The 15,330-nt window shown below is 39.9% G+C and overlaps 1 protein-coding gene across 1 annotated transcript in view; it reads left to right on the plus strand.

The window, feature by feature from the left end:
- Window positions 1-15,330, plus strand: part of DNAH11 (dynein axonemal heavy chain 11) — a 309,681-nt gene that overhangs the window by 53,097 nt on the left and 241,254 nt on the right. Inside the window, exons 12-18 of the mRNA XM_074195450.1 lie at window positions 926-1,121; window positions 3,975-4,079; window positions 4,445-4,840; window positions 12,181-12,513; window positions 13,098-13,352; window positions 13,445-13,614; window positions 14,686-14,908. Of these exons, the coding sequence (XP_074051551.1) occupies window positions 926-1,121; window positions 3,975-4,079; window positions 4,445-4,840; window positions 12,181-12,513; window positions 13,098-13,352; window positions 13,445-13,614; window positions 14,686-14,908 (1,678 nt within the window). The remainder of the gene's footprint in view (window positions 1-925; window positions 1,122-3,974; window positions 4,080-4,444; window positions 4,841-12,180; window positions 12,514-13,097; window positions 13,353-13,444; window positions 13,615-14,685; window positions 14,909-15,330) is intronic.

The following is a 15,330-nucleotide window of genomic DNA, read 5'->3' on the forward strand; positions in this document are numbered from 1 at the left end:
TTATCTTATTTAATTTTTACAACAACCCTGAGAGGCTGGTGCCATAGTGATTCCCATTTTATAAGTGAAGGAACTGAGGCAGATGGAGGTTAAGTGACTCATCCAGGATCTCACAGCTAGTAGGTGTCTGAAGCCAGGACCTGAACTCTAATCTTCCTGACTCCAAGGCCAATCACACATCTGCTGTGCCACCTAGTTGCCCCACTTGGCCTGACTTCCCCAATCCTAGAGGTTCCTCCATGTGTTTTTCTCATTGTCTCGAAAGAAGTTGGTGTGCTTTGCAGACTTCAAAGTGCTTTATAATGGCCAGCTGTCCTTTCTCCCTCCTCTCTCCCTTCCCTCCCTTCTTTCCTCCCTTCCTTTTTTCTCCCTCCCTTCTTTCCTCCCTTTCTCCCTCCCTCCCTTCCTCCCTTCCTCCCTTCCTTCCTCTCTTTCTTTCTTCCTTTTTCTTTCTCTCTTCCTTTCTCTATCTCTACTTCCTTCCTTCCTTCCTTCATTCCTTCCTTCTCTTGTTCTTTTGCCTCTTCTTCCTTCTTTCATCCTTCCTTTTTCTCCTCTAATCTTTCCTCTAGGACCCTCTTAATACCTTCTTTCTTAATTTCTCTGCTCCCATATCAATGCGGTGATTTCCTCATTTTCATATTCCCCTTCTCCTTGTGGTTGAAACTTCTAAAAAATTATTAAATTCTTCCTTTTCTAGGCATTTCTTCATTTCTGATTTTAAATTCTATTCTAAAAGAACTGTTTCTTCCTTTTGCAGAGGAAAATGTTTCATTGGGTTTAGAAACATTGACATGATTCTAAAAAAACAGGATAATTATTTCTATAAATTCTTTTCTAATTTTTGATATTTTAAGGTTTATAAAATGTTTGCACAATGCGGTTTGACTCTGTCAGCTAAAGGCTTAAAATAATTTCCATGCAGGGTCTTAGAAGGACCTGATGCTGTATTACTATATCAGAAGTATGTAGAAATGCTTACATTACTTGGCCAATTTTCGGAGGGGATCTACGCAGAATGGAAAAGTACAGTGGATGAAGTCTGTGAATTCAATTTGAACCGGCCATTGATAAGACATGATGCCACCACTGGTCTGCTTAGTGTCAATTTTGATCCAAAGGTACAGCTGTTTTTTTTATAAAAGACATCTTATGTCAATTAAGCAAATAATTATGAACTATCTAGCGTGTATAATGCCCTGTGCTAAGTTCTGCAGTATATACCAAGTTCAGATTTGTGTTGGCCTTCGCCAACAATGCTGACATTCTAGTCATGGGTAAAATGGCATAAACACAGATAATCATGATAAGTTAGAATTTACATAATGCTTTCAATTTTGCAAAACATTTTCAAATATTTTCTCATTTGATCTTCACAATGATCCTGGAAGATAGGTCCTGTTATTACCCCCATTTTTCAGATGAGGAAATTGAGGCATAAAGTTAAATGACTTACTCAGAATCATACAGTTATGTGTCTGAGATTAGATTTGGGCTCTCATCTTTCTGGTTCTAGGTCCATTGTGCTATTCATTGTGCTACCTAGCTGACTAAATTTTATAATGTTTTATGGATTTATGAAATAAGTATCTGAAGCAAGATTTGAACTTGGGTCTTTCAGACACCTTTAAGCAAAGTATGTTTGAGGTCTGAGGGGTAAGGACATTTCTGCTTCAGGAAGGGTGTGACCTTTGAGATGACCTTTAAAGGAACGTTAGAGAGCAGCTAGGTGGTGCAGTGGGTAGAGCACCAGCCCTGGAGTCAGGAGGACCTTAGTTCAAATCCAACCTCAAACACTTAATAATTGCCTAGCTGTGTGACCTTGGGAAAGTCACTTAACCCCATTGCCTTGCAAAAAAAAAGGAACATTAGAAAGTCAACAAGCAGGAGAATGGAGGGCATTCTAGGAAGAACAGCATAAACAAAGGTAGGAGAACAGGGTATGTGTTTGAAGGGGTGGCAAGAGCAATTTAGCTGTAGCAGAGGGGTTAGACAGCCAGCCCACCCATTAGAGGTAAATGGGAAGGGAAGATGGCCCAGAATTCTGCCCACTTGGAATGTGAGGCACTGCATTTTGAACTTTAGTTGGTAGTCGAATGAACTTTAGCCAGAAGTGGCACTATTAAGGACTTTGAAATAGAGGATTGAACCTGACCTGATCTTTGCATCAAGATGGTAGTTCTGGTAGGGGTATGAAGCATGGATTGGAGGACAAGAGTCCTGTTTGGCAGGGGTGGCAATAGTCCAGGCATAGGCAGTGAAGATCTGGCCAGGAGAGTAGCACTGAGAGTAGAGAGGAGACAGACATGAGAGACCAGATAGCATTTGGCCCCTGATCAGACATGTAAGATGAAGGACAGAAAGGAGTCAGTGAAGGGCACCTGGGACTCCAGGATAGGAGACAGACACGTTGTGATTTCTTCCTCAAGCCCCAAAGAAACAGGTCAGAATAAAAAGCACTTTGTGGGGAAAGATAATCAACTCTGAATTGTAAAATAGTCCTTTTCTTTATTATCTTTCCAAGACATTCACTTTTCATTTTGATAAATGACTAAATATGAAAGTAAATTAAAATGTCTGTAGCAAATCTTGCATTAATAATTCTTTTTAAAAAATCTGTTGACATTCACAGGCTTGATATGTGTGTCTGTGTCTGTGTCTATTCACACTATGAAATGCTAAATTTGGACCAAGCTCTAGGAGAGGATACAACTGAAATTTGGGGTTTTAGTGATTTAGAGGGAACCTCAGAAAGGGAATTTCCTTTTACCCATGAAAGTCAGAACCTTCTCGGAAATGCGGTCCTGGAGGATCGCCCAGATCAGAACACTGAGTTGAATGTCCCAGAACCAGTCATTGACACAACCATTGTGTATCTTAAGCAGGATTCCATCTCTGGTCTTCCTGACTGCAATGCTGTGTCTGCTATAACTAGGCATGTCTGTCTGTGTGTGTCTGTCTGTGTGTATTTGTGTTTGTGTGTGTCTGTGTATGTTTGTGTCTGTGTGTGTGTCTGTGTATGTTTGTGTCTATGTGTGTCTGTGTCTGTGTCAGTGTCTGTCTGTGTCTGTGTGTGTCTCTTGTGTGTGTCTGTGTGTGTGTGTGTGTGTGTGTGTCTGTGGGTGTTTCTATGTCTGTGTCTGTGTGTCTGTCTATGCCGTGTGTGTGTGTGTGTGTGTGTGTGTGTGTGTGTGTGTACAAAATCTAGGATTTAGGGAATCCTAGACTCAGAGGACTTTATCTAAGAGAGTATATAAAATCTAGCAGGATCAATGAGGATCATAATGGCGATAATTATTATATTGATTATATTGATATATTAAAATAATTAGAACTTACATAGCACTTTAAATTTTGTTAAACACTTCACAATTCTCTCATTTTGTCCCTATAACAATCCTGGGAAATAGGTGCCATTATTCATCTCACTTTATTAATGAGAAAAGTGAGTCAGACAGTGGTAAAGTGAGTTTCCTAGGATCCACAAGGCTAAGTGTCTAAGACTGGATTCAAACTTAGCTCTTCCTGGCTCAGTTCTCTCTCCATTACCTCCTCCACCTGGTTGCCTTATAAGGATCTAGCTTTGTATCAGTGAAAGACACTGGAAAACCTAGTGATGCTCTGGTTGATTATTTAAATTAAATTCACAATTATTGAGCATCACTATGCTAGGCACTGAAAATCCATCCCCTGCCCTCTGCAAGTGATTTCACAGGTGGACCTCGGCAACCACTTTCTGTGCTGACTCTATTCTCTTTATCTTTAGACAATCTAGAGGAGAGTCTGATACAGAAATGTAAGTCTGTTCACAAATAGATTTTGTGTCACATTGGAACCTCTTAAGAAATGGGACCCCCAAGAAAAATTCTCTAAGTTTCTTCTCTTTTTTAAATAAATGGAAATAAGTCATTCATCACAAAATCAGTTGCTATGAAACATGGTAAAGAGAGTTTTCCCCAATTTTTGTATTCTAGCTTGTGGCCATATTGAGAGAAGTGAAATATCTCCTGATGCTGGAGAAACCCGACATCCCTGACTCTGCCTTGGCCATCTATGGAAAAAGAAATACTTATTTAAAGGTTGGTGTCCTCAGGTGTTGGGATGCTAGCAATGAAGCTTCTGTAAAGGGACATCTTGGATCGGGATGCACTTTTTAGTATATCCCTATAAATGCTGTGGCTCGGGAGCTTCAGTGGGGCTGTGCACCTCCAGTGGTGTGGAGGGCTATCTCCTCCTCCACATCTGCCCATGTCCTCTGTAAAATCCTCTAAGGGAGTCTTGAAGGCCATCCTCTGATGGTTTTTATAGCCTCTAACTCTGAAACCAGACTCAAAACCAAGTCTTCCTGATGTCAAGTCCAATCCTTGACTCATTGTGCTAGGTTATCCCGTGAAACATCGAGTTGTCTCTTTCCTCTAACATTTGTTTTTCCACTTCCCTTCAGTACATTGGGAGCCTTGAGCTGCTCGTTCAGTGGTATAACAAGCTGAAGCAGAACCTTCTGGAGGTTGAGCAGCCCCTGATTGAAGAAGAGCTTATGGTCATAGATGACCAGCTCCGGGAGGCAGAGCAAACATTCACCTGGCGGAAGGAAGACTGTTGGGACTACATGGAGAAGGTGAAGGCAGAAGTCTTTGAACTGCAACAGAGAGTGGAACAGACACAGGAAAATGTCAAACTGATTCAGCAGATCATGAAGACGTGGACTGAACACACCTTCTTTTCAAGGCGAGATCACAGGAAAGAAGCATTTTTTAGTTTGGAGGGTAAAGGAGACACATTCACTAAGAAATACAGATTGATCCAAGAAGACGGATGCCGCATCCACAGTCTAGTAGAGGTAAACTAGTAGAGGTTCTAGCAGAGACCATTTTTCCCCTAGTTCACTCCTAATTTCTTTAGGAAAAAAAGAGAGTCAGTAAAAAGAACTAAGATTTTACCATATTTTAAAGTTACTTTCTGAATTCTAGAAGTTAAAGGAGATCCCTCCCCCATAAAAACCCCCTAATTTCTTTAGAAGAAAGTCAATCACTCAATTAATAATGCTGTAATCATTTAATTAACAAAGCTATGTCTAGGGTTTTAAGGTTTTCTAAGTACTTGGCAGCCATTTCTCATTTGATCTTGTATTTATGATCTACCTATTAAGGGGGAGGCACTATTTACATACTAGGAATAACAAGATAAAAAATGAAACAGTCCTCGTGGGTTGCATTCTCTCAGGGGAAGCAATGTGCTTACATAGATATTGATGGATACAAAAGGAATATCTAATTTTGGCCAGTGGTGTGTGACTTGGAAGGCTCCTTGTAGGAGAGGGAGGCATTTTTCTGTGGTTTGTAACTACTGAGACTTTGTTTTTGTTTTTGCAAGGCAATGGGATTAAGTGACTTGCCCAAGGTCACACAGATAGGTAATTATTGAGTGTCTGAAGCCAAATTTGAACTCAGGTCCTCCTGAATCCAAGGCTGGTACTTTAGCTACCATGCCACTTAGCCACCCCACCACTGCAACTAGACTTTGAATCTCTTCTGGTTCAACTAGTCAGAGATTTAGTAAGTGCCTATTATGGGCTAGTTCTACCTCACTTATTTTGTTGATGAAAGAACTGAAGCCCAGAAAAGCTTATGGGATCATAGATTTCAAGCTAGAAGGGAGCTCTGGGGTCATTTGTCTGACTCCCAGTTTTTCAGATAAGGAAACTGAGACCTGGAGAAAGGGTCTGTGATGAAAAGACTTCATTTCCAGGGATGCAAAGTGAACCAGAGGGAGGCACATCTTTCCTTTGTTTACCTTTTGATATCTGCAAAAATTACCTCTGAAATTTCTGGAAGAGAGACCTGGAGAGTGATCCATGTCCAATCAATGAAAGGAATCCAGGTGGAATCATTTCCTTCCCCTTTTCTCCATCTACATTGGAATAGTGATGAGAGCAGCATTTGGTTTTGGTCTAGCAGTGAGTAATTAGTAGCATTCAATTTCTAAATAATTCTTTAGAGTTTTCAATGCAAAACAAATGGCATAAGAGATTTATGTTCAAAAGACAAAATACTGGTGTTTTGGGCCATGATTCTTGGATCAACTGGCATAGTCATTGGACTCGCATACCTACTGATTTCAATGAAAGGCACATGTGCACCTCTATAAAAGGGTTCCTAGTGACTCAACTTTTTTACATTTTACTGAATTTCTGCATAGATGGACAATATCTTCAAAATCGTGGTTGCTCTTTTCATTAGGCAAAACATAAACAACATATGTCTAGGGGATAGTAGGAGAAAAATTATGTAGGAAGGTTCTGAATAGGATGTCAAGTATCATATGAAAGAAATACCTACATTCTGTAAAAGAGTTTCTATTTTGCCTTTTCCCACTGCAAGCCTTTGGAACACAGAGTAGGCCAGACATCTGGAATGTTCTCCCCTCTGCTCTCCTTAGAATCTCTAGCTTCTTTATAGGTTTAGCTCAGGGGGTCCCTCCTCCCTGGATCCTTTCTTGATCCCTTTCACTTGATGAGGGAATTCAATATCTCTCAAAGAAGAGAGGAGTCTTGCTTTGCCTTAACTACTTGCTATCTCCGGCTCTTCCTGTGTCTTCAAAGGACACCCCCTATATTCCATTAGATTTCTGTCCCCATACATGATAAGGGAGTATGGACTGTAGAAGAGGAAAAGTCCTAGGGAGAACTGTTCAATTCTCTCCCACCTCAAATTATCTTATATTTGTTTAGTTGTTTATATACTGTTTCTTTCTAGTGGATTATAAGTTCCCCAAAGGCAGGTACTGGTTCATTTTTGTCTTTTTATACCTTTGTAATACATAGTTTAGCTCCTAACATACATTGGTTTCTCAATAAATGTTTCCTGAATGAATCTGCTATGATTGGAGGCAGACTGTTAATTCTCAACCAATAGAAATTTCCTAGACTTTTTTTTTAAAAGTTATACTTGCTTTTAAAAAACTATCAAAAGTCACACCATTGTTTATTCCTGGTTGGTTTCTGGGCTGTTCTGAATTCTGCCTTCGTTGACTTTCAGGACACCTCTACAGCTGTTAATGCATACGAATCTGTCCGATGTAGGACAGATGATGGATTACAATTAATTTCTTCCGTTAAATTTTCAGGATCTAAAGATTCACTCCCAAAACACTAATCTGGGGGCTATAGACCCATAAGATTTATGAACCCTGATTAAAATGCATTGAAAATAGTCTCCAATGCAATTGCATAGCTCGACACAATTAACAATACAGTGCCTGCAACATTGAATTGGAAATCAGGTTGGGGTTTATCTACTAGGAACTTCCCTCCCCCATATTTCCTTCAGTCAGATACTAAGAAATTTTGAAATCGCCCTTCTCAATTCAAGAACAGGGGAAACAGGAGTCTTTGGGGACCATGAGGAAGGAACACCATAGGACTTCAAAATAGAAATAAAGCTGTTATTCATTTTCCATTTCTTATAGCTTTTTTTAGAAAAAAAAATAAAGTATGCTTTTTTTCCCTCCAGTACATGATTTTGACCTTGTCTCATCCCTGTCAAGGGGAGAAGGTTCTTTCCCATAGTCTTGGCAAGATGTCAGAGTGTTGAGTGTTTCTCCCCATGACTTTTCCTGCTCTACAGCCCATACTCCCTATCAAGTAGGGGGACAGAAATCTGATGGAATGCAGATTCTGAAGACACAGGAAGAGCCAGAGATAGCAAGTGAGTAGTTGAGGCAAAGTAAGATTCCTCTCTCCTTTGAGAGATATTGAATTTCCTCATCAAGTGGATGTTGGATAACCACTCACTAGGGTGATGGAGAAAGGATTCTGGTTTGGACATCAGCCAATCACGATGAGTCAGAGAAAGCCCCAGAGTTGTAGTCAAAGGAGATCAGTCTGATTCTTTCCAAGATCCTTCATTTTTCTGGATCCTGATTTCCTTCTCTGTATAATGGAAGAATTCAACTGAGAGACTTTTTTTTTAAATTTATTCTTCTAACTACGTGCAATACTAGTTTTTACCAGTCTTTTTTTTTGGTAAAGTTTTGAGTTTTACACTGTTTTTCAATTGATATTTTATTTTATTTTTCCAGTTGGATGTTTTAAAAGTTTGTCCACATTCATTCACAAACATAAGCATATTTTTAAGTTATATTATTTCCTTCCCCTCCTTTCCCATCCCCCTCCTTTTAGCAGCAAATAGTCAGGATCATATTGGACATACACATTTGTGGTTAACATGCTTACACATTAGTCATTTTCGGTATGAAGAATTAGGCTTAGGAGAAAAGAAAGAAAACCAAGAGATAAGAAGAAATACATATGAGAAATTTTTTAAAAAATGAACATAGTGTTCATTCAGATTCTGTAGGGTTTTTTTGTTTTGTTTTTCTTCCTCTGAATAAGTGTAGAATTGTCCATAGACAGTCTCCCAGGGTTGTCTCAGATCTCTGAACTGCTGAGAGGAGCTGCATCCATCATAGCTGATCACCTCACAATGTCTTTGTTAATGTGTACAATGCTCCCTTCACTCAGCATCAGCTCCTATAATTGGTTCCACCATTCATACCTTCTTATGGAACCATAGTATTCCATAATGTTCATATATCATAATTTTTACACCCATTCCCCAACTGATGGACATCTCATCAATTTACAATCCTTTACCACCACAAAAAGAGCTGCTATGAATATTTTGGAACATGTGGGACTTTTCCCATTTTTTACAATTTCTTCTGGATAGAGGCCTACTATTAGAATTGCTGGATCAAAGGGTGTGATCACTTTTACTGCCCTTAGGGCATAGTTCCATATTGCTCTCCAGAATGGTTGGATCCATTCACAACTGAGTTTTACAGTTTTTCTTCCCTCCCTCCCTTTCCTTCCCCCTCTCCCTGACAGAAAGCAATCGGATATAAGCTCTCTATTTATAACCATGCTAAACATAGATTGATATTGAACATGATGTGAGAGAGGAAGGAATTCAACTTGGACCTTTCCAGCTCTGTGTTCTTGGGCACAGGTGCCTAACAGGGAGGGCACCATCCTGGACTTCAAGTTAGGTATAATTGAGTTCCAATGCTTCCACTAGTCCTTCACTAGTTACATAACCCTGGGAAAGTGGGTGAGTCTCCCAGGGCTTTGGATCCTTCATCAGTCCTAGGCAAAGGTTAGTCTGAATTTCTTGCCTCGACATAGTGTTTGCAGAGTGTCTCTCATATTCAACTGGGAACTCATTGAGAGCAGGGACTGTGCTTTTGTTGCCTTCTTGCATGCCTGTTGCCTAGTCACTGTCTGATAAATGCTTACTAACTAATTTGAAGTTCCTTTGAGTCCTAAATGCTGCCCGTGGGTCATTGGACAAGTCCTTTAACCTTTGAGTCTCTGTAAAGAGAAGGAATTGGATTAGATGAATCCTAAGGGCCTTTTATCCAAGAAGCCAACCACTGAGATCTTTGAGAAATCCTCCTCATCATAGCTGACTTTTTCATAGCTTTGAAGTAGACACTAGAGCTATGATGAACCCCCATTTTGCAGATGAGGATGCTGAGACCAGGGAGGCTAAGACTCTTATCTAAAGTTCCATTTCTAGAAGGTATCCAACAAACTTTGAACTCAGGTCTTCTGTTTCCAAGATTTCCCTCCCTTCTGTCCATTTTAAGAGGCAGAGAACTGAATTTGGAGTTAGGAAGGATTTGGGTTCAAATCCCTCCTCAGGTGTTTACTAGGGATATGACCTTACAAAGATCATGATTATTAAAAGCGTCTGTTCTTTCCATCACCAAAGAAAGCAAGGATAACCTTGACTATAGTATGTACGTTCCCGGTTTTTTGTGAGGCTTCCACGAGACTGGGTTTGCAAAGTACTTCACCAATGTTCAGGTGTGTTTTGCCCACTGATTGTTCATCTTTTTAAGGCCCTCACTGCTGCCTAACCTTTCCAGCCCTGTCCATCATCACCCCGACTCACCCTGTGACCTGTGTCCACTATGAAAGCCACTCAATAGATCTCATCCAGGGCCATCCCAGGAGACTGAGTCAGATGAGCACTATGGCTCACACATTCTCTAACATTTGAAACAGCAGGGTTGGAGTTCTATTTCTGTTGGTTTCCAAAAGCTTTATTTTGGAAGTAACCTTCACCCTTTGTCTTCATCAGAGAACACTGTTTTCTACTTGTTGGACCTGTGCTATTGTTAGCAGTGTCCCCTCCAATTTCATTCATTCATTCACTCAGGAAATGAATTAAAGTGCCTACTATAAGTTTACTCTTCTAATGCCCAACTGTTGCTTTCTCATGACTTGGAAGTGATGAGCAAAGCACCATTCAGTTGCAGCCAATTCAACAAATGTAAATTTTACTTTTTCAATTCACAAAAATTGACATTCTCCCACCTCCTATTGATAAATAAAACCAAGTCATTGTATTAAATATGTATGGTTAAAAATAATAAAATCCTGGAGACTGTCTATCTCCCCCCACACCCAGTTCATCATTTATGTAATCACAGGTGGATGCTTTTTTCACAGTCTTCTGGAATCATAGGCAAGTCATGTTACTGATCCGAATTCTGAAGTTTTTAAAAGAGTAAGCATCCATTATGCCCATCTGATAAGCCTATCACTGTTGAAGTTATTAGAGACCACAACTCTGTGATGATTGTGCTAAGAAGCTTACATTCTATTGCAATGCCCTGGCAGCACCAGCTTCCATCGGCTCACTAATGGCTGTTTTCCTGGATCAGTTCTCCTTGACTTTTCCCATACTGAGAGATCCAATTTCTCATCTTTAATTCAATGCATGTGCCTTTATTAAATATTTTATTAAACAGCCAGCGGGCGAGGTACTGGAAATACAACAACAAGAAAGAAATGACTCCTGTTGTAAAACAGTTCATATTTTCCTCGAGTGTCAGTGCAAACTCTGAAAGGTTCTTCCATTCTGGTGAAGCCCAAGTTGACATAATTTTCAGGTTAAGTCTAGGACTATTGGTCCAGGGATTCCTTTTGGATGCTCCATTTGTGAATAGCAAATACTGGATCAAAATGAAGAAAAATCAACTTATCTTCATCTAGAAACAAAATTCAATGAGAGCAAACTCTGAAGTGGACAAGATTACTTCCTCAGGCTGTAGTGAGGTAGAAGAAGTGGAGGGAAGTAGAAAGGGGAGAAACTCGCCAGCAAATTCTGAGCTTGCTCCCTAAATACATCAGTGAGTTGAACAAAGCTACTTGTAGCCAAATTATATTTGGTTTGGGGATGTAGCCCCTTCTCCTGCATGAAAGCAGCCCATGCTCTTCCCCTTCCTGAATAGCTCAAAAGTCTTAGTATTTCTTCTTCATCTTGGGCATCTCTTCCCATCATAGTTTGTTGTCTACCTTCAACTTAGAATAACTTCACTTTCCCTTTACCCACCCATGATGGTCTTTGCAGCCAACCTTAAACTGGGTCTGTTTTATGAGGATTGGCTTAGTTAAGTTTAGAGGGTGGGGTGCAGAACAAAGAATATTTTAGGTTTCCATTGCTTACTGGGCTGCTACTCTGAGTGTACTGCCCCCCCCCCCCCAAGCTTAGAAGACATCCTTTCTCACCTCCATTTCTTGGAATCCCTTGGTTTCCCTCTAGACTCAGCTCAAATACCACTCTGGATTTCAAACTTTTTCTAAGGGGAACCTTCACCTCCAAAGGTGACAGTCATTTATTTTATATTTCTTTTCCATATCCTTCCATGTGCTAGTGAACTATAAGCTCCTTGAGGGCAGAGGCTATTTGGCTTTTCTCTTTGGATCCCCAATATTTAGAACAATGCTGGATTTATAACAGACATTTAATAAATTCTTGTTGCTTGAACAGAATGTTCCCCCCCCCCTTAAGGTAGGAACTAGTTTGTTTTTGTCATATGCTCTTTGCTTATCTCAGTTTCCGAGTTCAGAGCCTCTATTAAGCTCAATGCTGAGGGAGATAGTTTATTTAACTGGGGGGAGGGTTAGGAGGAAGGTGGAGGGGAGACTTGCCTTCATGGAGTTTGCAGTCTACTCAATGAATAAAATTCAAGCACAAAAGCAATTATGATAAAAAAAATAGCTATTTACATGATCATTGTTGGCTTCTTCTTGCAGCATATGAATCTGTTGAATAATTCATTGAATAAAATAGAATATTGGTTTTATATTAAAAAATTCTGTGTTCCCAGGATAACTTGAAACTCTTCAAGGCCAATGCCACATCAGATAATTGGAAGATCTACCTGGAATTCATTGATGACATTGTGGTTGATGGCTTCTTCAATGCCATCATGCATGAATTAGATTTCTTCATGGTGAACACAGAGAAATGTCTGAAATCTGCTCCATTCTTTCAAGCACAAATGATCCTCATGGCCCCTGAGATCATTTTTAAACCCCCATTAGAAAGAGAGGCTGGGGATGGCCTGTATGACCTCATGGAAGAGATTTTATGCAATATTTTTAGGATGTCTAGCCAAATGAAGAGAGTGGCATCACATCTAGAAATCCCAAATTACCAGGTATTTTCATTTTGAAAAAGCAGGTAATGGGGGGGGGAGGCAGGTATCCAATATGGAGGGGGAAATTCTGGAGATACAAAAACTGAAAAAAGATAACCAAACAACATTAAAAAGGAAAGAGAAGAAAGAGAACAGTTCAGAAGGGCACAGAAACTAAGCAATTTTGTTACTTCTTTATTCACTTTAAAACACACTTAAAACCACATCAAAATTTCTTCTACAACCCTTGTCTTCTTTGTTTTTATATATTGAAATGTTTGCTAATTAAATTCATAATAGAAAATAAACATTTTCTTTTCAAAGCAAACGAATACTGAAAAGGTTTTTTGGTGGGGGGTAGATTGAGTAAATCTTCTATTTCATCAGTTTAGGAATTTCCAGAATGAAATCTCTTTCCACAAACACAGATTACCATACCTCATTTGCCATGTTTAATTTTAGAGCTTAGAGATGAGTTATTTATCCATAGAATTGCCTATTTTGAAGTAGTGGAGGAATCCAAATCTAAGAAAAAGCCTAGCTAAAGTCCAATTTTGTCATTTCAGTAGAATGTGGTAACTACTATTTCTTCTCTTGATGTTTAGAATGACATGGACCACATGTTGGACCTGACAGAGACCAGGCAGGAGATCATGAACAGAGTATCAGAAGTAATCAGCAAAATTCTGGAGTATAGAAACTCTCTGGATGCCTATGCTTACCTTTGGGTGGATGACCGCGTGGAGTTCATGAAGCAATTTCTTCTCTATGGTCACCCATTAACTGCAGAAGAAATGGACCTTCAAGCCAATGAAGGCCTCCTAGAACAGCCACCCACTATCGAGCAGTTCAAAGAACAGGCAAGAAAAATGGCAAATGGGATGTGTAGGTGGAGGACTTTCAAACCTTGTTAGTATTGAACTTTGTGTGTCCTTTTTTTAATCTCCTGTAGATTGATATTTATGAAGCTTTATATGTTCAGATGAACAAGTTTGAGGACTTCCGAGTCTTTGATAGCTGGTTTAAGGTGGACATGAAGCCTTTCAAAATGAGCTTGCTGAACATGATCAAAAAGTGGAGCTGGATGTTCCAAGAGCATCTCCTGAGATTTGTCCTTGACAGGTAAAAGCTCGGCTCATTTCATCCAGAATGTCAGACCTCTTCAGATAGATCTGCGGCTCTTTCCTTCATAACTCTGGTGAATGGATTCAACAAGTCTTATCTGAGAGGCCCTATTGATTTGACCCTAAGAATCTAAGATGAAAGAGGTATTCCTGTATTGAATGCTATATTAGGAGATTCTAGAATCATAGGCCAAGAACTCCAGGGGACCTTAAAGGCTTCTCGACTAACTCCGGGGACTTTCTATATTCCTTGGACCCATGTGTAAGTCAAGTGACTTGCCAAGAGACACACAGTTAATTTTGATCACAGGTGGGATTTGAGCCAAGGTTGTCTGATGCTAAAACTTGGGCTCTTTCCATTGAACCCTTCCTGGCTCCTCTACACCCCACTGTCTCCTCAGTTTTATAATGAATAAAAACTGTGAGCAGACTGTTGAACTCTCAGCTTCAGGGAGTTCTCTAAGACTTATCAACTTGGTTTTTAGTGGAATTAGAACCCCTGGCAATGACATCACAGAACCTTGCCATGATTGTTTATTACAGATGAGTGATGAGAATTTCAAAATAAATCTTGTGGTAATAAAAAGTTTTGATTTTGGCTTTACTGAACCAGAGCTAAAATTGCATTAAAACAGAGTATTAACTCACAGTGAGGAAATCCTTCTTTGCCAGAGAAAGCAATGAGCAGTGAAATGACTTAGCCAGGGTAATGTGCCAGAGGCAGGTCTTGCACCAAGGACTTCTGAACTCCAGAACCAACTCAGGTTTACTGAATGCATTCTCTCTCTCTCTCTCTCTCTCTCTCTCTCTCTCTCTCTCTCTCTCTCTCTCTCACACTCACACACACACACACACACACACACATTCTCTCTCTCTCACACACACACACACACACTCACACACACACACACACACACACATTCTCTCTCTCTCACACACACACACACACACTCACACACACACACTTACTGTTATTCTTTTTCTCTCTCCTTCCCCTTTCTCTGTCTTTCCTTCCTTTTCTCTTTTCTTTATTTCTCTTTCTACTGACCTTCCTTTCTTTCTTTCATAGTCTGACTGACCTGGAAGAGTTTATTAAAGTGACAAATGCTGGATTCTGCAGAGAGCTGGAAGAAGGTGACTACAATGGGCTGGTAGAAATCATGGGTCATCTCATGGCTGTGAGAAACAGGCAGGTAGCTACTGATGAACTCTTTGACCCCCTCAAAGCTACCATCACACTCTTGGAGAGCTATGGACAGAAGATGCCTGACCATGTTTACACTCTCTTAGAGGTAAGTGCAAATGCCTTAGGGACTAGTGTTACACCTTCTATTTCTTGTGGGTTACCTTCTGGTGGTCATTTTTACTTTTGCTTTCTTTTTTGTTTTATTTATTTTTCCAGTTACATGCAAAGGTAATTTTCAACATAAATCCTTTTACTTTGTTTCTGAGTTCCACATTTTTCTCCTACTCTCCCTTCCCTCCTCCTTCCCCATGGAAGCAAACATCCAATATAGGTTGAACATATAGTCATGTTTAACAAATTTCCATATTCATGATGTTGTGAAAGAAGAATTAGAATCAAGAGGGGAAAAACCATGAGGAAGAGGAAAATATAAAGGAAGTTTTTAAAAAGTGAACACAAGGGGCGGCTAGGTGGCATAGTGGATAAAGCACTGGCCTTGGAGTCAGGAGTACCTGGGTTCAAATCTGG

The sequence above is a fragment of the Macrotis lagotis genome, chromosome 7 (assembly GCF_037893015.1).
Source record: "Macrotis lagotis isolate mMagLag1 chromosome 7, bilby.v1.9.chrom.fasta, whole genome shotgun sequence".
Classification (NCBI taxonomy): Eukaryota; Metazoa; Chordata; class Mammalia; order Peramelemorphia; family Peramelidae; genus Macrotis; species Macrotis lagotis.